The following is a 23,370-nucleotide window of genomic DNA, read 5'->3' on the forward strand; positions in this document are numbered from 1 at the left end:
AATGTTTCGGACGGTTACTTTCAGGATCCTCTGTTGGGGTGACACTAAGTGACTGGTATGTTTTCTTAGAACGATCAATTTAACCGGAAGAGGTTTGGCGGAATTACATCGGCTAACACTTGAATTTCAAAATAAATACAAAAGAGAGTTAACGTAACCTGTATTAAAATTAGCCGTTTTCTTTGTCATGCAATTAACTTTCTTTTAAACAATTGTTAAGAATCGCTGGCTTGTAACAAAATTTCCAAGTTGAGTCTTAAGCAAATATTTCATTGACGTCATACTATGAATGCTGGCTTCCTCGTTTTCGAAGAAGCACGTCGCATCCAGCGTGAGATAAAAGCCTGAATAGCCCATTCATTCCCTTAATTGCACCAGTCAAATATACTCGCTGAACAGTGGACTGTAAGGACTAAAAGATAAACAAAATCAGCTCATCGCAGTTTTCAAGGAATACTTTTTCCATTTGCGTTCTAAAATCGAATACATCGGTTGTAACGCGTCGTTACATGTAACTCACCGAACTATGACTTTAGAAATGGAGCATACAATTTCTTCACCGAAGTATTCTGTACAAACAACAGATGATCCATTGACGATGATTAGCCCAATATTCTTTCTCGTTCTAGCGGTGGTGGATTTAACTCTGTCTGTGGTTACTACAACAGCGAACGGAGCGCTATTGTGGACAATTAGTCGTGACACTCGTCGCCTACTTCAAACGCCTCCGTCTTTGCTGATCGCAAACTTGTGTGTTTCTGATCTAACGGTTGGATTGATTGCTGTTACTCTTGTAGGCGTGAAAGATGTTTATCGATATCAAGGTTTGGACGTTCCCGAGTTTCTGGATCCTATAATCCGTTTGGTGCTTGGATTATCACTGTTTGTCAGTAGTGGGTCTATCATAGCTCTGTCCTGCGATCGCTACATTGCTGTAATGCATCCGTTTAAATACCGAACCAACATGACTAAGGAAAGAATTAGGATTTGTATCGCTAGTATCTGGGGAATTGCCGCGACTGTGTGCTTTCTACCGTTAACAAATGTTCCTGAAGAAATATTCAAGATCGTGTATGCGCATACTCACGCATCGTTCCCCGCCATATTGTTAACAATCATGTACTGTAAAGTCTTCCTCGCTTTGGGAAAAAGGAAACGCGAACTTAAAGAAGCTGGAATCACCGCCACGATGAAAAGCAAACAAGCGTTAGACCGCGAAAGGAACATGGTCGTGACAATTCTGATTGTGTTGGCGTTATTCTACGTGACAGTCGTACCTGAATTCGTTGCGTTACATCTAATGTACTTTTGCCAGTCGTGCAAACGATCAATACTTTTTAGAAAGTTGGAGATTGTGTTTTCGCGATTTCTTTTCCTTAATTCTGCCTTAAATCCCTTTGTGTATGCATGGAGATTGCCCAAGTATCGCCACGTATTCCTAAGGGATCGCTCTAGCAAATTTCCACCCACAAAGGTTTAAGTTCTTCGCGATCGATCATAGACTATACTTTTTATTAAGACACGCTGGGAATTTTAGGAGCGCCTGCATCCTCCAGACTACTGGTATTCGTTGCACGACCTTTTTTGTAAATATAAAAAAAAATATGTCTATAAGTGTAAATTATTCAGTTGTATCTAATAAAGCATTGCAAGCTAAGATAATTGATTTTGCTCATTCGAATACTTTATGAACAGATGGATAATTGGCAAAGAGATAAATACGGCTGTTTCATGTGTTCTGCAAGCGTAACGGTAATTTTCAAAGCAATCTTCACCACGGTTAAGAGAGAATCGATCGAAGAGACTGATAGCCCTTATGAGAGTCATATGAACCTCATGCAAAAGCGTTATCCGCCACTCCCGCTGTGGATGTTACTAAAATCAGGAACGGAGAACGGGGAATGAAAAACAAAACAAAAAAATTAAGAACGGGGAACGGGGACACGGGAGTGCACTCAGTGCATTTTTAGTGAAAAAGTGAAAAAGATCATTCCACTAACAATAATTTATTTCTGACTTCGCCATTCTCTGGAAAAAAAATTAACAGTCAATTTTCTTGATTTTCTCCCAACCACATCCAGTTCCTTAACTCTCGAGTAGTGCTTAACTCAGTTATTATGCAGACTAAACCAGTCGTTACTATTCATCATAAAATATTGATATAAAAAAGACGATAAAAAATTTCAATACGAAACTGAAACATATATTACGTTATAATTGTTAAAGTTGTGTTATCCATACTGTTGAAGCTACCTTCAGTGTTACTTAAAAAACGATTTTTTCCATTCTTTTTGTTATGTTGAAAATAAGTTGCAAAAAATGCTTGCTTCATTTTTCTTAACATTCATGTGATCCAATTTGTCTCAAAAATTTAGTTTCTTTAGCACTCTGTTTTCTTCTCTTTTTTCACAATAACATGCAAAACAATGCATACTTTTCCTAGTTTGCAACTGACCATTCCAATATGTAACTAGAAATTCTCCCTACTATCTGTCACACAATTGTTATGATGTTACTTCAGATAATTTGGTGTTTGATCAACTAACAATTCACAATTGTATTGATATTGTAAGGAGAAATTCTGTTTTGGTCATCACTCATGGGAGCTTAAGGGTTAATCCTTTAATCCCTAAGAGTGACTGGCATCTAATTTTTCCTTACAATATCACCCGTGAATCAAACATTAAGGTCATGAGAATGAAGGAGATGATCACCAACAAAAGATGCTCTTGATTTTCAAACAAACTCTCCTTGTAGGTAATGTAGAAATGTATAGAGAACAGTATCAAGAATATGCATACTGATGTTAGGATCAATGGTAAAGGGTTAAGCTTGAATTATCTCCAAGAAAATAAGTGGCTCACCAAGGAATACAAGATTGTTATCTTATGGCGTCTGAATCCAAGTATTGAATAGATCAGCATTTTTTGCCTGCATGATAGTTGTGTAGACAGTCTTATTATTCAGTACAGGATGGATGGACATGACACTGAACAGTGCATCAGGGGTGAGCTTTGCCTGTGTCAACTTTTTCAATGCCTTCTCAGCCGGATCGCGGCGATCATCTGATGGAGGGGGTGTGGTCCAATGGTCATAATTGGTCTCTACAAGGTACCACCTGCATATTCAACACAAAAATGATTCAATCCTGAGATGTAACCATCCATATGAGGGTAGTTTGTAAAGTTCAGGATAAAATTAACCTCCTTTTCAAACCTCATAATTCATATGTACTTTCTCACTTTTCTTAAGTTTCAAAATTGCATAATCTCTTTGTATTTACTAGTATATAATAAGCTGAATTACACACCATTTGATTGGTTCTTACTTATGACCTATTGAAGGACAGACACAAAAATGATGTCACCAGCAACAACTTTTTTCTTTTTCTTTTATAAAATATATTCATTTGGTTCCATGTTACTATGGCTCTGTAAATCTGGAAAGTAATAGATCACAGAAGACATCAAAATGCTTAGGGTTAGAGTATCAGCGACAAACTTGGCCATGTTATGTGCAACTTTCTTTCTTGTGTTCTTGTTTTCTTCCACATTTTGACATAACCTGAGATATATCACTAAACATAAAATTATGTACCACAACATGACATCTATTTGTTAAGTACATACGGTTCCTTTGCTGCATCTTGACTCAGCCTCCAGATGTCAGCTGTTTTTTCTCTGCCTCGTGTTACCACAGCACCTTCCCCAACTTTAACTCCTCCTAAAATAAGATAGCTAGCTGCTATCAAGGACACTTGAGATACTTTCTTCACAGCTTGAGAAAAGTCCATTCCTTCTGTGCTGACCACATCTCGAATCAGAAATGTAACAGGAATTGCATTTTTATTAAAGATAGCTTCAAAGACATTATCCCATATGTGGCCACGGTCCCTCTCATCCAGACTGATTGTGAGACTGTTCGGTCGCTGTGCTGTCAAAAGACCAACCTGGCCAGCAAATGTTACACCAGTGTACACCACCTTACCTATAAAGACCAATGATAAACTGTTTCACTCCCAAATCCCACTATTTATTCTCCTTACTGTTTGCCATACAATTTGTATCATAGCAGTATGGAGAATTAGGTATTGGAACAATAAATAATCCCCTAACTGATATTTTTCTTTATTCTCATCACTTGTCTGCTTGATACTGCATGGATATTGTCAGAAGAAATTCTATTTTGATCACTCATGGGAGTGAAAGGGTTAAAAGGTTATGCATTTCAGGTGTTAAAGGCTTCAATGATCAAATCAACTCTGGTCAATGAGTAGAAAGTCACATTTGCTGATCTTGTCTTTATTGTAAAACAGTTGTTGTCTGCAGAGCATGAAGTGCTATTGAATAGTGAATGAACATAGGCTGAAAAATTAATGACAATCTCTCTCAAACAATATTGAATATGATCATTCAATTTATTGCATTTAGTTGCTAAATGCAACATGATGTGATAATTTTTTACATCAAGGAATGATGCTTACAAGTGCAAAACTCAACAGCAGCACCAAAAACTATCACATGAATTTGCTAGATACTACAACATTCATTGATCACACAAAGAACCCTCCAATAAAAATTGTCGTTGAGTAGGGCATTCAAGTACAATTTTTCCCCGCAGGGAGTAGGAATTTTGAATTTTTAATCTCCAAAAGTCCGAATGCAGGGGAGGGGGGGGGGGATTGCCAAGTGGCGTTAACTCTTCACATTGATCAACGCATTGGAAGCTTATAAATTGGAACCTTTAATTCACATAATCCTTGAGTTGTAAAGACTGTCATTGTCACTCAAAATAAGCTTTCTTTCCTATTTACCGGATCAGTCATTTCCTACCATAGCCTTTTTCCACTGAGCTATACAACAGTGCGAGGAATGTGAACATGATAGAGGAATCGCACACTTACTTTCTAAAGAATAATCTATAATTTACCTTTGCTTTGAAAGTTGGATATGAAAGTTATATCCCGCAGCGTATCTGTAAAAGAGTAATCCAGGTTTCTTCCGTGAAAAACACTTCCATTCTTGTCTTGTGCAACGATACTCGTGCAAAAAGCTGTTACGTCGTATAAAATGTTGAGAAGTATTGTGTCTGAAAAGCTTAGATTAAGTCCCTTTGATATACCCATCATCTCTTTATTATACTCCTCGGGGAAATGTTTATCAATTACAACAGCAAGCTTTTCTGCAAGCGGTATTGCAAACGGTGGAATCTTCTTTCGCAGATTTGCTAAAATCTTCGGAGTGTATTTCAGGTATTTCTGGGTAATATTGAGCCATCTTTCTTCTGGAGCAAGATCGAGGTCAATGGTATAACTTGGCGCTTGAAATGGCTCACATTGAGTGGGTTTGAAGCTGAAGAATACCACAAAAAGGCAGCCAATACACAGCGTCCGTACCGCCATGTTGAACACCATGCTGACTTCCGGTTTCCAGAATAACCGTGACAGATCGATAGTAATCGGAGAACCAAACCTCGTGACATTTGATTGACGCGTTACTCATTTCCTTTTTTAGCGCACAATTTGAAAGAAGCAGTCGTTGGTTTCTGGATCGATCAAATATCAGCAGTTTTTTTCTGGTCTTTCGCTGCCATAATGAGTGTATTGCAGCGAATGTTTGGAGGTAAGAATAAGGAAAATATTCCAACAACTGAAGACGCAATCCAAAAACTGAGACAGACCGAGGAAATGTTAGAAAAAAAACAAGAATTCTTGGAGAAAAAAATCGATATGGAGAACGCAACAGCGAAAAAGCACGCCAAAACGAACAAGAGAATTGCGCTGCAAGCCTTGAAAAGGCGAAAACGCTTTGAAAAACAGCTTTATCAGATTGATGGAACTTTATCGACCATAGAATTTCAGCGTGAAGCCTTGGAAAACGCTAACACAAACACCGAAGTTTTGAAGAATATGAATTATGCTGCTAAAACACTGAAGAGCATTCATCAAGTTCTCGATGTGGAGGATGTTCACGACATTATGGATGATATTCAAGAACAGACAGAAATTTCTAAAGAGATTTCGGAGGCAATCTGTGGTGTAGGTCTGAATCAAGACTTCGATGATGAAGAACTCGAAGCCGAATTGGAAGCCATCGAACAAGAAAGTCTCAACAAAGAACTTCTTGGAATGGAACGTCCTAACGCAGGATTACCGAACGTTCCATCGACAGATCCGTTAATGAAAAACAAAACTATGCGTGATGATGATGACCTGAAAGATCTCGAGGCCTGGGCTATGTAAAAACTGAGAACTTTATGTAGAACACATTATTAATCGCAGACTCTTCTGAAGTAAACGAAGTTTAATGTTCCGTAAGATGGCTTGCTGAAAGAAAATTGAGTTTGTACAGTATCAGCTAAGCATGTACCTTAACTGCAAAACAATGAACGTGTTAAAGCGTATTTATGCCGCTTCTAGATTAAAATTTATGTGCACTGGGAAAGAAGCGTTAATTAATTTTGACAGATTGTTACGATACAACGCAAGAGTTGTTCAAGAAAGAAATAAAATAAAACTGTGATACAATGAAATAAAACTGTGATTCATGTATTTTATGCAGTACACCACAAATCCAATTTGGGAAGAAATAGCTCTATTTTTCTAAAGCCTGATTAATCAGATGCAAAGCTGAAAATTCCATAGACTTCGTTCTAGTTTCCACCTTGTATGAGTCCATTCCATATTTCTATATGTCACCTCGCGGCCGTAGCCTGAGCACTAGCTTGTCTTCCATTTCGCGCTTTCGCAGCACACAGAATTTCCTATTTATCACATCGGAAGTTGGGTTGCTCTTTGTTTGACATAAGCCCGCAACTTCATAAACCAAAACAAGCCTGACAAGCTTCATGCTTCGTCGTTGAATGCGTACAAGTTCTTTGTTTTGTATAAAAGGATTAGGCGCCTCTTCGTTGTCTGATCTCGTTCGCTTTCAGTAGCGCCATGTGTGGGCAGCGATCCATCATCGCTGAAAGCAAACCATCGCATTGATCGAAGAGCCCTGTGGAGCAATCAACTGGTAAATGGATCTAGAGGATTTATCGAGCTTTTGGGCGAGATTTCAGATCGCCTTTTCGTGGGATTATCCAGAAGGCTGGGATATACAAGCTGTGCAGTCAGCCGTGTTTCATGTTGTAGGCGACAGCGAAACGAGGTGAGATTAAGATCGAACATCACTGTTTTATTACCTATGATAATGGCACTAACAGTAATAATAATTGCAGGTGAAGTTTATCCCTTTGATAACTTGTCAATAAAAATCGCAGTTTTAGGCTGATATCCTTTTTGATTTCCCACTGTGTTTTGTGATAAAATCGATCACGGTGATTCGTGCTTTCTAAGAACAGGTTCATTCGATTAATCCTTTGAGGTGCTTAGATAAGCACACTGTAACAATGTAAAATCTCTTATGATGAACTGTCTCGTTTTCTCTTGGCGAGTGCAGGTTAACTTTTGCCTTTATAAAGAAACCAAACAAATCAGGTAAAATCACAGGAGGTCCTTCTTTGTAAAACTCTGGTTGAATTTATTATCACGCGATGGTAATTTTTATCACAAACAATTTCCTTTTCGTTCAAGAACACCCATCATGACAGTTCATTCCAAAGCAAGCAGCGCTACCACAATTACGTTTAACCTCAGTGAACGCCACGAATACTCTGTTAGCACTTTAAATACGTTTTATCACAATAAAGAATACAGTTTAACCAATGGATTTTATATTTTCACTTTTTACGACGATATTATAGATATTTCCGTGATATCGTCGATCTTCCAACTGTTCTTCTTGTTGATAAGGCGGATCGAAACGAAAAAGCATCTCCTCGATATCTTGACGAAGGTCAAGAGCAATTTTAGCCAAAGAAGGATTCTAGAGACAATTACCAGATGTTTATCTTTATGCCTTAATAAACATGGATTAAAAGGCTTTTTGTCTTTCCTTTCTTGTCCAAGGATCTCAAAGTGCATTCTTGTGGGTTTTTTATGTTAATTTATGTCGTTTAAACCATGGATGTATAAAATTTTTGGAACCTCCCTGTAGAGTTTGTATAAAATAACTTCGATACTTTATAGCTAAATCTAAAAAAACGAGTGTGCTCACTTCATGCATGAGAGAAATTCAACTATGCAAATAGCCTACAATTCACAACGAATAAACCCATTTCTTTCTACAAGTTTTTTAAATTATTTTTTCCATTGGTGGCAAATTTAAAAAGTAGACTAATCTAGATTTGTTTGTTCTGTAAACAATTAATCTGTATTTTAAATGCAAACATATTTCTTTGTTTGCTAAATGTGGTTGACATATGGCGTGGGAAAATTTCTTTTGAATATGATCAAATATAGGCTCACTGTTCCATTTCCTGTTATCTCATTGTGATATACATTCGATCAAGTTTGTGATGGTACTGAACTGCACTATAGTTATTGTTCACTTACATGTAACATTGGAATGTTTATTAACCTTTTAAATCCTCAGAGTGACTAGAATCAAATTTCTCCCTACAAATCACCCCTGAATCACACTTTAAGGTCATGAGAATAAATGAAATGATCACCAACAAAAGAAGCTTTTGATTGGTAAAGTGTATTAGGAGCAGCATGGAGAATATGTATACTGATTTTAGGGTGTAAAGAGCTAAAACAACTTAAAACTAGAAGTAAGTTATTCTACAGTGAACTCCTGATTTATAATTTGTTCATTGTAAAGTCTTTGTAGACTGACAATTGGATTCTGATGTTTGGATATAAAGGGTTGAAAAAATTTTCAAAAATTCAGGTTACTTTTTTCTCTTGTCTCAAACCACAGAGAAAAATGTATTTTTCATTAGGGAAGATGACAATTGTGTTGTTTGAGAGAAGTACAGTAATATACTTCTTCTTCAAAGCTGTATTGCAGTAAATTTGTGATGAAACATCAAAAATTTTTTCTACTGAACATTCATGATATACATTTCAGCAACAGAGCTCATAAGTTTCTCTATCCTCATGCTTTTGTCATTGCTGATGCTACAGTTTGTAGCTAACATTATGCATGTGAATTAGTGTATAACCCATCTTACCAACAAGTTTTATTTAGCTCTGTTGGTAGAACAACCCAGGTTTTTTCTTTCTCTCATGCTTGTGATGGAATTTAATGTTAATTATCTCTCTTTGATACAACCCAGTTCTAAGAAGGTAGCAAGCTTGGGTCCTTATCCTGTTTCATGCACAAATTTTAGAAAAACTCATGCATTACATACGCTTTAAACTGAAAGTACCTATTTTATGTGTCACAAATGTAATAGTAAGTTGATGATCTTGACTTGATCCTCAATCCTCAAAACTTAATGGGAGGATCAAGAATCAAAAATCAAGAATTGAGAAGCAAGGATTGAAACTGAGAATCAAAGAACAAGGGAATCTAAACTTAATTTGCGCAGTTCTATGATATGTAGTCAAGTGTGACACTGGTTTCACAGCTATCTCCTGTCATTCTCTAGGGAGCATATTTAAGCCATTGTGCTTGTATTTTTATTGTATGTTTTAGGCAGTTTTCTTTTACAGTTTCCTGTATGTTTATTTTGTTTTTCTTTTCCATAGGGCTCAGGATCAGCTTGTTGTGGGGTGTGTCCAGACAGCTGGAGCAGGTGTGATCCTAACCCAACCAAAACCACACAGTGATGTAGTCCCATGTGAGATGAGCTTCACAGCACACCCTATGGCTCAGGAATTCTACATTAAAAACATTGTCATTGTCTCTGAAGCAAGGAACGTTGAGCTGTATGTTGATGAAAACTATGAGAGAACAGCAAAGGGTATCATGCTTACAATTCGCAAAGGAAGGTATGAAGATCACATTATTTTTAAACCATAATCAATGCACTTTGGTATTTTATTCCATCCTGGGGTAAATTTACCTGATAATTGTCATACATCATTAACCCCTTAACTCTTATGAGTGACCAAGAAAGAACTTCTCCTTTCAATATCAATACAATATCAACCAGATAAGTGATGAGTATAAAGAAAAATATCAATATGGGGATAATTAGTTGATCCAACACTAAATTCTCTGAACTAACATTATAAGAATTGTATGGTTGACAGTAAGGAGAATTACAAAATTGATCTTAGACTTAAAGCCATTAACAGAATCACAGAGAAATGTTTAACCTGATTAATGTTCATATTCTCCACACTATTCCCTTTACATTTTCTATGGGACTGAAAAGGAGAATTTTGCTTGACATCATAAGCTCCTTTAGTTGCCATCATTTTCCTTATTCTCATGAACTTACAGTTTGATTTAGCTAAGGAGAAATTATATCCCAGTCACTCTTCGAGGATTAACCCTTTAACTCCCAGATGAAATTTGTAATTCTCCTTACTCTTAACCATACAATTCTTATAATGTTAGTTTGGAGAATTTAGTATTGGATCAACTAATTATCCCCAGATTGATATTTTTTTTATTCTCATCATTTATCTGGTTGATATTGTATTGATGCTATAAGGAGAAATTATGTCTTGGTCACTCATGTGAGTTTGAGGGTTAAGGCTTAAGGCAAAACACTCTACAACAGATGTGGCAGTCACTTTTGTGCAAAATTATTTTACAGCTGTATTTATTACACAATCATTTCCAATGAGTATGAATTATTTTTAAGTATCTTCACATTAATTTTATCATGCTGTATTTTTTCCCAGAAAAGTATCCTTATTTGAAACTGAGTTTGACTTGACTGAGTTCATTCATGGAACTTGCAGATGCTTAGTTAAGGTAAGTGAGAGCGTAAATTGGAGAGGAGGGCAGCCTGTTGTTAGAAAACCTAAGTTTTTTCAAAAGAATGGGAACCATTATCAAGGCACCATAAAAGATGTATCAACAACCACCCCTTTCTTGAAACTCACTGACTTAGTATCATCCCTTCAAGGGTGATAATCAAGTTTCTTGACCATTGGCCCTGTCTTTCCTAACAATGTGAGCCAGCTTCAGTTCTTGGACCAGTTTCCATATTTTTAACAAAGTCTTCTCACACAGACCTCTCACAAACTTAATAATATGATAGGTTCAAAGACCCTTTTACTTAACAGCTTAAAAAAGTTACATTTACCTTGGCCAGGCTCACAACCCCCCCCCCCCCCCCCCCAAACCTCTCTCACTCAAATAAAATAATATCATGGCTGCAAATACACTTAAAATACTTAACAGCTTAAATAAGTCACCTTGGCCAGGTTCATCCCCCCCCCTCTTGCTCCAATACAATGTATAACAGAATTAAACAAACCAGCTGCCATGATTTAAAATTGTTTTGTTGACCCTATGCGAGCGATCAGTTTGGTATTCTGCATTAATGCATTACAAATAACTGACTGAGGATTTCTTGTCTTTCCTGAGAATTAAATTAGGAGAGATGTAAGTAGACAGTATGCATAAATGGCAGGCCAGATTGGTATTCTACTGAATTCATATAAATTAGCCCAACCAGCCTTTCTTTGAGTTGGGATTTTTTTTTATTTTTTCCTGAGACATACTGACAAGGCTAGTTGGGGTAATCTAAGAATATCTAATAATCTAATAAAGAATACTAATTGAGTCTGCCATTCATGCATTGGGTCTGTTATCTGGTTTAAAATTTCTATTAGACTGTAGTTTTAACAGTAACAATTTGAAAAATTATAGCTGACAAGATTTTGATTTTTCATGTCCAGTTCCTATCATATGCAGAAGAGCAATCAATGAGACTTCAGACCATTGTTGTGCGAGTTGCCAGAGTCTCTACGCTCCCTCCCAGCCCAGGACTGCCTTTGCAGGTTAGAGTTTTGATTTTGAACACTTCAACTACTGGAAATGAACCAAACACAGGACAAAAATAAGCTCTCTGGGAAGTTATTCGGTCAGTTGAATGCAGACATGTACACCATGGTGTAGGAAATACGGTCAATTAGAATGCTGAAAAGCCATTAATGTATTTGATGTCATAACACCCAATCTTCCCATAATGCACTGCCATCTCATTACTGATTAGTAAAAACTAATCAAGATGCAATTATCATTCAGCTTGTCGGATAAATTGGAATGATATGCAATTTTTTTCAGGGTTTGATACCAGGCCAAGTGGATATATCTAATGTGAGGAGCTATTTGGGTAGTCTGGGTAAACAACTGTCACCAGAGGCTCAGCAACTCTTGGAGTCCATGGAAAGCAAGCAAATGGTTGGTAATATTGTATTTTTTATGTCATAATTTAAAGAAGCTTAGGGATCTATATTTACCAATTATTTTGCATTACTTATCTCTTACGCTTGTAACCAAAGTTGAACCTTTTTATCGGACTCGGTAAACTGATTATGAAGTGTTTTCGGCAGAGTCAAAGTAGAAGTGTCGCTGAGCATGTCAGATCTGTTAGCCATGGCAGTGGGTCTTTGCCTGAACACCTTGGTGCCATGAATTTATCAGGGAGTGAAACTAGCATCTTATCACAGGCCATGACAAGAGCGAAACAACTGGAAGAGGAGGAGAAAGCAGAAAGAATGTGTGAGTTGAACTTTCAGCCTACAGAACAAGTTGTCTTTTCCCTTTTTCAGTTGAGCGGACTTTGCCCTTGCTTGAAAACGCGCCCCCCTCCCCCCCCCCCTCAAAAAAAGCGAAATCCGTCTTGCAAGCTACGACTTTGGTCTAAATTTTGTGAGTTAAAAATTTTCAGTCCTCATTAAACTATTCCATCCTTTTCCACCTTGGTTCGAAATCCTCCTCTCAATATCTTTAATACTTTTCCATCTTTCAATGTTCATGTTTTGTGGTTTTCTCCAATTTGAGGAAAGTTTTGCCAAACGTCGAAACAATTTCTTAAAGATTTCGTAACCCCGGGTGTAGGCGAATCAAGCGGAGCAATTTGGTTTCCGTCAGTCACTTAGAAGTAGCCTATTCCAGATAGTTCAGGGTGCAATAGATGCAGCAGAGTGAAAACGAGGGCGATTCGGGTCGAGTTGCGTAGAGAACACCACCTGACCCAAACATCCCTCGGTATTTTCACTCTTCCGCTTCTATCGTGCATCGTTGTACTGACTGAACGCCTGGAAGACGCTTTGAGAAGTGCACTGATTTTACTTCCATGGTAAAATTCGCGTTTTGAAGGAGGCAGGCTCCCTTAACGTTATGCTGTGAATATTTGGCATGGACAACACCCTTTTTTGGAGTTTTCTTTCTATAATTCAATTCCTCGCCCGTCTTCTGTAATGAAACTTGTAATACAAAGTGAAAAGGTTAAGAGCAATCTAGAGGTTAACAGGTTTGATCATTTTTTGCTTAATGAAAAATTCTACTGATTGGGAGAGACTAAGTTGATAGAAAGAGGCAGGAACGTACTTTCAGCATCAGTCTGTGTAATGAAATGATTTATAACGATGTAAATAATTCCGAACTGGCTTTTTTTAAAACGTTCTTTACTTTCTCAATGTTATTGCAGTTAGGTGTAATCAACTTCGACTTCAAGAGTCCCTTTAGACTGAGTGTCGCAAAACCAAACCAAAGTAATCACAACGGACAATGGCCAATCGAAAGACAGGAAATTACCTTTAAGAGCCGATGAAAACCAAACCGTTCAAAGAGCGGGAAAACGAGGGCAACCAAGTCGTGATTGGTTTTAGTTTTGCATCTGATTGGTTGATAGAGTGGTGCAAAACCAATCACAGAGCGACGCGAAGCAGAACGAAATCAATCTCGGATGAATTTCGACTCTCAATTTAAAATTGCCTTAGATAGCCAACTTATCTTTTGTTTTCCTTACAGCGCGGAATATGCCAGGAAGTCCAGAAGGCGATGAAGATTTTATTAATATGCTAGCAGGCCTGATGGTTGAGAAGTCACCCGAATCAGCGGAGAACTCTGCTACTCTGTCGGTGGAAAATGGCACACCTGATACCCCGGAATCACCCACGCTCGCTAAGCACCGGTGGGAAACCTACTTACAGTCACGTGTACGTGCAAGCCGCAACATGGTGCGCAAAGCCAGACCAGTGTCCCTCGGCAGTGCGCTTCCTGTAGCGACACAGACTACAATCAATCCACGGGCGCAGTCATTCTGCTTGGAAGACAAGCGAGCTGTAGAACGAGTTATGGCTGAACAAGCGCCTGCTCCGTTAGAAAAGGCTTCGTCTAACAGCTCGGATCCCGGGAGTAAGTCCAGGTAAGGGCAAATATGATAATGGGGGTAGGGGTCGGGGGAGGTAGCGTTTGGCAGTTGAGGGAGGGGTGGATGGAGAAGGAGATGTGTTGATGGTAACTACAACACTGATGGGACAGCTAAGCTGCCTAGAGTTTCACTTTGGTAGAAGTAAACTTGCCAGCCGACGTACCGAAAGACTGATTTCAGAATTTCCCTTCAAAGGTCTGCGTCAATTTCCCTCTCAACTCCACTAAAAGCTAACACAATGCAGCATTTCACCTTTAAAAAAGAGAGTGCCCGTGTTATCAAAATGCATTTCTATTGTTACTCAGGTGCGCCGAATGCGGATGCCCCGGATGTCTATCAGTTTATAACTCTATCACCACGAACATCTATGCCGCAGAGAAGAGAATTATGGGGCGAGTTGAAGCTAAGCTCCAGGCCATGCTCGAGCACATGGACTCGAGGTTCGACACGTTATTCAGAAGTTTGCTTCTCAGACAAGAGCATTTATATGCACACAGCGCTCATGGCTCAAACAACAGCTTTCCTGGTACCAGGAAGTTCTCACAACGTAACGGTCACAAATCTGGTGATACTTCTGTTTGAGAGTTAAACACGCTTAGCCAAGGATATACAGATCAGCGTTGGAGAAGATTCTTTCACAGAGCGACTACAAGCGATCCCCAAACAGTTTCGTTTGGAACAATGGACAGTTAGCCGCAAAGTCAGATCGAATCAGTCTTAGACTTTATCATTTTGGAGGAGTTTACTTGGTGCTTGGAAAAACCTGCGAAGTTATTTTTTTCCTTTTTTTGAAAAGTGAAGGCTTTTTTCAGATGTAAATTTTATCCACAGCTGGCCAAGGCAAGAGATGACCTTGTGTAATACATAACCTCTGTATCCTTGAAGCTACCCATTTCAAAATTTAGGGAGTAATATAGTTTGTTTTGCTTTTTCACTGTCGTTTATAAATATCATTTAATATGTTTTTGAAAAACAGCCTAGAACTATACCAAACGGCCTCTCGAGCAACTAAATTTTCCCTTAGTTTCTGAAATGTAATGGATGTAGTGGAAAAATTTTGTATCCAAAGATTTTCAAGTAGAAAAGTAATGATTCTTACTCACTTTTGAAACCCTGGCTATCAAAATGGATTTAAAGCTTCCCTATATAAACGTATGCTATTTTTTTATTTTAGTACTTCAGGACTAGGCCGCCGGAACAATCTTAACCCTCTTACTCCTAAGATCTCGTTTATAACTCTCTTCGTTGTCTGTCATACAATTCTCATAATGTTCGTTCAGAGAATTTGGTATTGGATTAACTAACAATTCCTTATTTGATGTTTTTCGTTATTCTCATCACTACTCTGCCTGATATTGTGTGGATGTTGTAAGGAGAAATTCTGTATTGGTCACTCAAGTGAGTGAAAAGGGTTAAAGAGATAACTAAGAAAAACTCTTTAGAGATTAAGGAACTGAATTGAAGAGAAATTATCTTTGAGGAACATTTTTGCTAAATTTTTCTAGAACTGGTAAAAAATTTAGGAAAATAAGTTTTTTAACGTAGCGTTATGGGTCGAACTCAGTCTTTCTGAGTTCCGTTTTAAGTCCGACGGAATTGTTGATTTAAAGCCATTGCATTGTAAGTGAGAGAAATTCTCCTTTTAAGCCATTTTATTGTATGAGCTGTTCAGATTGACAGCGGAATACAATGTTTTGCTTCAAGTATATAATTAATAATGAAATATGTAACAATAGCAAAAAACATACAAAATACATAAACATAACGGTAATTTGGGCAGGTAATTTGGATCAGGTTTTAATTATCTTATCAATATATAATTAGATACAGTTGAAAGCTTACTAGCCTACGAGCAAAACTGCTTTTGGTTTTCGCATTACTCGGTGTTTTAACGAGAGAGCTTGCCAAAAGGTGAAACATTTTTTAGAAATCTTTCGATTTATTTAAATAATAAGGGAGAATAAGCAGTTATTTGACGTCAAGTATTTAATTTCCCCAACTTAGGTGTAATTTATATGATAAAAGCATTCTTTCTTATATTGAGATCATGCAACAAGTGTAGTGACAGGATAGTTTATAAGAAAAAAAATACAATAACTTTAAATGAGTAGATAAATAAACCGATTAAAAAAACACAAATAGATTTTTCCGTCTTTCAGAAACAATATTCTAAAAGCGGAGGAGGGGGGGGAAGGTGTGAGTATCCCTAAACCAGCAAACATTTCAGAATATCATACTGCACATTGCACTAATCTACTTCTGTCCATGACAAAGTATACTCCAGAAAAAAAGCTTTTGTCGGTGCTATCAGAAAGTATATGTGGAATTATTAAACTGACAATCATTTAAGAAAGCCCCTATAAATTGTGCGTCTCAGAAAGATGAGTTTTTGCCACTACAAGAGATTATTTACGGCCCCGCTGGCGGGACACAATCTCGTGGTAGTGGATTGCACTCTAATACCTACCAACTCGTAGGACAGCTTTTGGACCTACACTGTGTCATTAAGATCAAGACCTTTGAAACTTTTACCCCAAGGAATGATTAGAGGTGATCCAGTTTAGAAATTAAAAAAAAACAATGTTTGTACAATGTCAGTCATGCGGGTAACGACAACCAAAATAGAAAAAGTTGTCTTGATATAACATGCCACTCTGGAGCAAGCAAAACGTCCTACGTCAGGGGGTGGTTATGGCTCCCTAGGTTTTCAGATATTTGAAGGGATCACGCAAGATGTCTTCAACTTTCGAAGCCAACACTTTCAAAGTATCGGGTTTCAACTCATTGAAAAGATTCATTGTTGGTACAAAAAAGTTATAACAATCCTTATTTTCCAGACATTTGTGCAGCGCCACCAACATCTCCAAGAATCTGTCGGCTAACATAGACTCGGCCCATTCCTCTTCTTGCCAGTGCTTCCTACTCGCCCATAGTACAATGTTTTCTAGGTAGAGCGGCGTAATGCCTTTGGGTCTCGACAAGTCTTTTACGAGGAGAACTTTCAACACGCGCAAGCAATTCTTTTTTCCATCACCATCAGCCTGGAGAAGACGCCGACGTGCGGAGCAAAAGCTTATTCGCCATAGAGGATCAGACTCTTGGCTAGTCGCCATGGCAACGAGATGCATCCCCCCCTTAACGACCTCATCTTTGACGTGTGGCGATGGCCATTGTTTAGTGTAATTTCTGAGCCAGTACGCACACAGCGGCCAGGTCTGCGGACAGGCGACTGTAGGTATAAGATTTACGACGAAAGGAAATGTCTCTTCTCTGTCCGAAAACGTCACTTTCTTTCTGAGTGGGCTCGAGCCATGCCGTAAAATTTTCGCCGCTGCTCGAGAAACTGAGGCAGCAAATTTCATGCACAACTTTTTAGGTGAGAAATAGACCTCACCAGAATCAGTGTCCGTGCACCAATGGAAAATGGTGCCACCTGATGACCCCATATTAGGTTCTGGCGTTACATCTGATGACCTCATTGCATCTAATGACGTCATGTATGCTGACGTCATACGTATTCGTGCAAATCCAGTTGGTGTTTTCATATCCTCGATGATAAATTCTGTGTGCGAAATGTTTTCCAGGACAACAAGTATGTCCACTTCGTTTTGCGACTTCATTTCATAATGGCTGTCAGGGCTCATTCTTTGGAACTTAAAAGTGTTTTCAAGTCGTTCTACCTCCGCCAAGATTTCATTGACTATTTCCTGGATCTGGAACATCATCTGCTTAAAACGAACTCGCTGAATCTCTACCACATTCTTGTTGAAGTCGTTTATTGCGTTCAAGAGTTGTTCTTTAGGGTGAGCTATTCCCATACTTGGCACCTCAACCAGTTCGGTTTCAAAGCCCAAGGCTAACTCTCCATTGTTTGTCGTGGGCGGAGCGTGCTCGGAAGGTGGCTGCGCGTTACCAACACGTTTTCCATAATCGTCAAGGCTAGCTCGTGGTTCATCGCCTTTCGTCAATATTTCATCACAATACAACGTGCCCGTCTGAATTAGTGGAATAGAATTAACTGGATCCTGGGTGGCGTCGTGTCGTCCTTTATCTTTGAAAATCAACATGCTGTCGTCAAGGGTCGTGACATTCATAATGGAGTGATTGTCTCTACTATGCGGAACCTCCTTCTCTAACCGTTTTTCGTCCTCGAGGGTTGATAAAGTACTATTGGCGTCCAATTCAGACCGTTTGTCACTTTTGAAAATCGATGTATTGAATGTCGAAAAATTCGTATCAGAGTCCTCTCGGTAGCGGATAGTGTCGTCGCTGGGAGTCGATAGACGATCGTTAGTGTCGTGTACTGATCGATTTTCACCTTCATGAATCGATACATTACCGTTCAATGCCACAATACCCATGTCAGGTTTTACGTCTAGGTCGTGGAAGGTATCGCCCACGGGAGTCGATATACCACCGTTGAACGTCGCACGTTTTGTTTCGGACAGAATCGAAAAATCTATATTTCCATAGACTCTCTGTTCGTCGAACTCTTCGTATTCATTAAAGTTGAACATTCCAGACAGATCACATTCGTCTTGAGAACCTCCGTCTTCCGCAAAATTCATCATAGTTCGTTCTTCTAAAACTCGTTTTCTCGCCTCTTCGCAGTTTTGTTGGAGAAAGCCGTTTAACCAGTGCTCGTTGTCTGATGCTGAAAGTTCGAAATTTTTCGCCATTACTAATGATGAAGCGTAGTTTCACCCACTACAGCATCCGGTTCTCAAAACTTTTTTCGGTCGTTGAGAGCAAAAAAACTGTGTTATCTTTGAGCACAACAACGGCTGTTCACTCGCGTGGTTAGAAAACTGTATTATTTCAAAATTCTTTACGCTCACAACAAAAGAATCGTTGATGGTGCAGACAATTGCTCAGTACATTAAACGCCGGCAATTCAACTCGGAAAATTCTTTATAGAAGATAAATTTCATTGCTAGACGTGTGGGAGACTTCACAGTATTGGTTTACATCAATCGTTCATAGAATAAAATAACATATATTTGATTGGTGTGGTAACAGGAACAAAAACTCTCCACGCTTATGAAACATTAATCCTCATATTAAACATTAATTGACCACAGTTCCGTCCTCTCGTTAATTCTTTTTGTTTTTGTTTTGGCATCATTTTTTCATAAATTTAATGTATTTGGTGGGTTCCATTTTGCTTTCCATTTGATTTCAAATATTCTTATTTCCTCACCGGCTCTTTTGGACAGATATCAAAGCGTCTAATGTCTAAAAAAACTTCAGCCCACAGTACTGATAGGTATGCTTTAGGAGAAACGTATTTATCGATCACTATCGCCTTGGTTATTGTACAAAGGAACGATAGAGAAATATTGTTTAAAATTCTGAAAATCCTATCGGAAAGCTGGTAATTAGTCTTTGGAAAAAATCAAGCAAAGAGGTCTCGGGTACGTTACTCATGAACAAAACTCTTCTCAGTGCACTCTGGAGTGCATATAATGGGCTCCTGGTGCACTACGATTTAAAATAAAATTGTTACAACTTCCCGGGAAGCGGGCTTGGTAAATATATGATTTAATATTGCCCGTGCAAGCTTCATTTTCAAACAGTTTCGCTTCATTTACATCACCAATGTAGCCTTTTTTTCAAATCTGTCACTTGGAACCCATCACGTAGAGTTCTTCGTTCCTTATTAATTTTTTTCCCTCTTTTTGATTGTGTACCTAAGAAAATGATTTTTCTAAGGTTTCTGTTTATCTTAAAGCTTCCCTACAGAGATGCAGACTGAAAAATAAGCGATCCCAGATAAAGATCGTTCAGTGGAACGTGGTAGCTACATCATACAAAAGCAAGATCTGAAAGATCACTATAATAATTATCCTTGCTGTCTTCCACGCATCTCCTATAATGGTAGTTCTGAGAATTTAGTTTTTCATCACTGAAATTATTATCCCCTTATTATCTCAATTGTCATTCCCCATCGGCTTGTTAGTGTAGTGTTATTGTTGGGAGAAATTGCCTCCTGGTCACTCTAGATCTTGAGAATAAAAATGTCAAAGTACTCAGCTCTAACGATCTTTCGGTGGGAGACGCAGTGTGCGCTGAATTCCGGGTTGAGAGGTCTGGGTTCGAGACTTAGCCAGGTCATTGTGTTGTCTTCTTGGGAAAACATATCTCTTCACGGTGCCTCTCTCCATCCGGAGGTATAAAAAGGTGCAGGAAAAATGTCAGGGAACCCCGATGAAATGCCTGGGCGAGGGGTAACCTTGTGATGGACTGAAATCCCATGTAAGGGGGAGGGGGAGAGGTAACTTCCTATTCGCTACATGCTAAGGAAACTGGGATAAAACTCGGGTTGGATGGGCTATCTGGCTTAAGTAAAGACTTTGCCTACCATTTTTCTGGGTTACAAAGCAGTTGTATATTGGAACAGTTCGAAAGTGTTCAGGAAATTTTCTGGGTTTTCTAAAACACTCTGAACAACTTCTTCGCAACTTTTCAAACTCACTTTGTCGAAATCTCGAAACAAATTCACGCCTGGGATGAAAATCTGCGTCAGGTGTCTTTCTGAGAGACATCGTTGCAGTTCTCTTATGGTGTCTAAGAAACGTTTGGAGAATTTTTCTTCGCTCCAGAACGATTTCACTGGATAGTGTTCTGTTATACGCAACACGAGAGTTTCGAGTTGGAAACTGTCGCATGCATCCCTTTGAGAGTACATGTCGCCCATAATGATCTCAAGAATAAGCAGACATTTTATGCGACAGCCCATGTCTATTTCCAGTAGCTTCCTCATGGGGCCAGGAAAATCAATCTGCCACTGGTACGATGACCTACTCGGTGATGGCCTGGCTACCAAGTGAAATCCGGTCTTAATGACTTCTTCCTTCAAAGTCTTGCTCATCCAATCAGCTTGCTTGGATTCCCACCCATGCGCAGAGAGCACCCAGCGTCCTGGATAAGGAATTGCTGGGATAAGATCAACGCTGTATGCTTCAACGTCTTGTCCGCTGACCCGCATTGAAATCACATCGTCGTCGTCGACGACTTCTACACAAAAGTTACTCCCTTCGAGTAATTCCAGAAAAGACGAGCTGCTGATCACTCGGTTTACAAGCTCGAAGAGTTTCTCTCTGACAATCTTAGCCGACATGTAAACCTTGCTGGGATTACTGTTCCCACTGCAAAATTTCCACTTAGACACCATTTTTTTACCAGTAAGTTTCGCTAGCGCAAATCCCGCTGGTGTTTGCCCGTCTTCGACAGAAATCTCTTCAGGGTCCACCCCGTGAAAAATCAGAAGTACTTCGTAATGGATGGGTGACTTGATGGTATAAAAGCTTTTAGGGTTGACCATTTCAAAGTCAAATTTTCCATCCAGTTTCTTCACTTCTTCCAATAATGGATTAATTAGGTTTTCGATTTCCTTAAGCTTCTTTCGACGATATCGCACGAAGGCATCAGCGTGGTTTTTGAGAAAATTATCCAGCGCTGCTTTCATCGTAGTGTGCCACTGATCCGAAATAATGTTCTCGAAAAAAAAAGCTTCCCGCGACCAAATGATGGCTGAATAAGACAAGAACTAATTACCAAGCGGTAATATGTTTGTTTCTGTCTTAATGGGTCGACTCCTCTGTTATATTAAAATTTCATGGAAGATTAACCGCTGAGTTGCGGCGCTCAACCACCTCTCACGTTTCCACCGTGTGACTGTTTGATTTCGTTTTTGACTGCAGCAGGTCAAAGAATTTCTGTTTTAAATCTGTTATACTCTACGTAAATACACACCTGATAAATGCCAAATGCTAAACAGTCTTTCTCATCCGATGTGCCAGCGAACCCGAATATTTGTTTAACATTTATTGGAGAGACTTGAAAAAGCCACTTTAAGCCAACAGGATTTTAAAATTTCGCTTTTTGTATTAATGTTGAAACTCGTGACATCGTGATTTGCATATAACATCATTGAAAAAGATAATAGTCATTTTCGCTCGCCGCTAGACGAGGTCAATAAACGGGGGAGACGATAAATACTGGACATGACAATAGAAATTTCCTCAGTAGGATACAAGAAGGCAATTATTAAATCTCGCTACTTTATCCACACTACATATGTTTTGCTCTTATTACTGTTGTTTTTTTTTCGGTAACTGAACAGACAAATTAAGAAATATAAAAACAGCATCTCTCGTGTACTAATTTAAACATGCCATCGAAATCGGTGAACGAATTGATCTCGTTGTAAAAGGTCCAAAACTGATCTTTCTTGGGGGAGATTATCATCCAGTTATACAAACTATCATAAAATTTCCCTGAGACAAAATACTTTTAATTTTTATTTTTATTTAGACAAGTTCTTTCTAGAAACAAACATAAAACACTATCAAGACGGACCTTGTGGATGAATTAAATGGTAAAAATTGTAATCATTGGAAAAAATTCATTTCTTCTCGACATCATGCACATAAACAAAATATTTTCCTCTGTTTCTCTTATTTCTCTCTCTTTCTCTTTTCTTCAAAACAGTTTCATAAACTCGTTTGCAATTAACAAAACGACGCTAATTAATAACAGAACCTCTGGCTTACATGCATATTCATTCTAAACTTTTAAATTAAAACTTTAAAACTCTCAAAATGTGAGAGCGTTCGCCGACATTCATCAAAATGTCTCTGATTTACACCAAATTACATTTTCAAATCTACCTGCATTGTTTTGACTGCTGTGCGCTTTTTCCATCACAAAGGAAAAAAAACAAAACAAATTTTAAAGATATGCCTATTGAAACGGGTGATTCGTGCTTCTAGCCTAGTCAACACTTTCCCATAGATAGTAAATACAGGTGTATCTAGGTTAATAAACACAAGAAACCATACATTTCCCAGAAATTATACTGGAAACGAAAAATGAAGCGGGAGGGAATCTTTTACTGCTCGCCGGTAGCAGGTACATCTTATCGTAATATCTTATCGTAAAATTACCACAATAGAAATTCTCTTTGTACGTTTATCATTTCAATTTTGCAGGAAATTAAGAATTTACAAAAAGGCAAATATGCAAATATACCTTTAAGTGAAGAAACAAAGCAAAAAAGCTAATGCTCCAACACTTATGAGAATAAAAATAAATTATGAAAAAAAACATATATTCAGTTCATAAACCAGCCCTTTCATTTAATAATTTTGAAATAAGACTCCGTACCGTATGGTCGCATATAATCTCTTATCT

The 23,370-nt window shown here is 38.4% G+C and overlaps 6 protein-coding genes across 6 annotated transcripts; 3 read left to right on the forward strand and 3 right to left on the reverse strand.

Annotated features, from left to right (window-relative positions):
- The first annotated feature begins 239 nt into the window (after positions 1–239).
- Positions 240–1,662, forward strand: LOC131785942 (neuromedin-U receptor 1-like). The gene has a single exon (XM_059102898.2). The coding sequence runs from the start codon at positions 527–529 to the stop codon at positions 1,478–1,480; it is 954 nt and encodes a 317-aa protein (XP_058958881.2). The 5' UTR covers positions 240–526; the 3' UTR covers positions 1,481–1,662.
- Positions 1,663–1,990: 328 nt separating this feature from the next.
- Positions 1,991–5,418, reverse strand: LOC131785941 (N-acylethanolamine-hydrolyzing acid amidase-like). The gene is made up of 3 exons (XM_059102897.2): positions 4,930–5,418; positions 3,630–3,987; positions 1,991–3,118 (listed from the first exon to the last, which is right to left on the reverse strand). The coding sequence occupies exons 1-3, from the start codon at positions 5,411–5,413 to the stop codon at positions 2,887–2,889; spliced, it is 1,074 nt and encodes a 357-aa protein (XP_058958880.2). The 5' UTR covers positions 5,414–5,418; the 3' UTR covers positions 1,991–2,886.
- A 107-nt stretch (positions 5,419–5,525) lies between these two features.
- On the forward strand, positions 5,526–6,536 carry LOC131785945 (charged multivesicular body protein 4c). Its single transcript, XM_059102903.2, has one exon. The coding sequence runs from the start codon at positions 5,594–5,596 to the stop codon at positions 6,239–6,241; it is 648 nt and encodes a 215-aa protein (XP_058958886.1). The 5' UTR covers positions 5,526–5,593; the 3' UTR covers positions 6,242–6,536.
- A 197-nt stretch (positions 6,537–6,733) lies between these two features.
- On the forward strand, positions 6,734–16,345 carry LOC131785935 (ATPase PAAT). The gene is made up of 8 exons (XM_059102892.2): positions 6,734–7,151; positions 9,581–9,823; positions 10,688–10,760; positions 11,693–11,794; positions 12,081–12,197; positions 12,350–12,518; positions 13,773–14,169; positions 14,481–16,345. Exons 1-8 carry the CDS (start codon positions 7,021–7,023, stop codon positions 14,755–14,757), a joined length of 1,509 nt encoding a protein of 502 aa, XP_058958875.2. The 5' UTR covers positions 6,734–7,020; the 3' UTR covers positions 14,758–16,345.
- On the reverse strand, positions 16,345–18,746 carry LOC131785960 (protein mab-21-like). The gene has a single exon (XM_059102923.2). It carries the CDS (start codon positions 18,744–18,746, stop codon positions 16,875–16,877), a length of 1,872 nt encoding a protein of 623 aa, XP_058958906.2. The 3' UTR covers positions 16,345–16,874.
- An 824-nt stretch (positions 18,747–19,570) lies between these two features.
- On the reverse strand, positions 19,571–21,975 carry LOC131785948 (protein mab-21-like 2). Its single transcript, XM_059102906.2, has one exon. It carries the CDS (start codon positions 21,641–21,643, stop codon positions 20,549–20,551), a length of 1,095 nt encoding a protein of 364 aa, XP_058958889.2. The 5' UTR covers positions 21,644–21,975; the 3' UTR covers positions 19,571–20,548.
- Between the last annotated feature and the right edge of the window lie 1,395 nt (positions 21,976–23,370).

This window comes from Pocillopora verrucosa, chromosome 1, assembly GCF_036669915.1.
Source record: "Pocillopora verrucosa isolate sample1 chromosome 1, ASM3666991v2, whole genome shotgun sequence".
Lineage (NCBI taxonomy): Eukaryota > Metazoa > Cnidaria > Anthozoa > Scleractinia > Pocilloporidae > Pocillopora > Pocillopora verrucosa.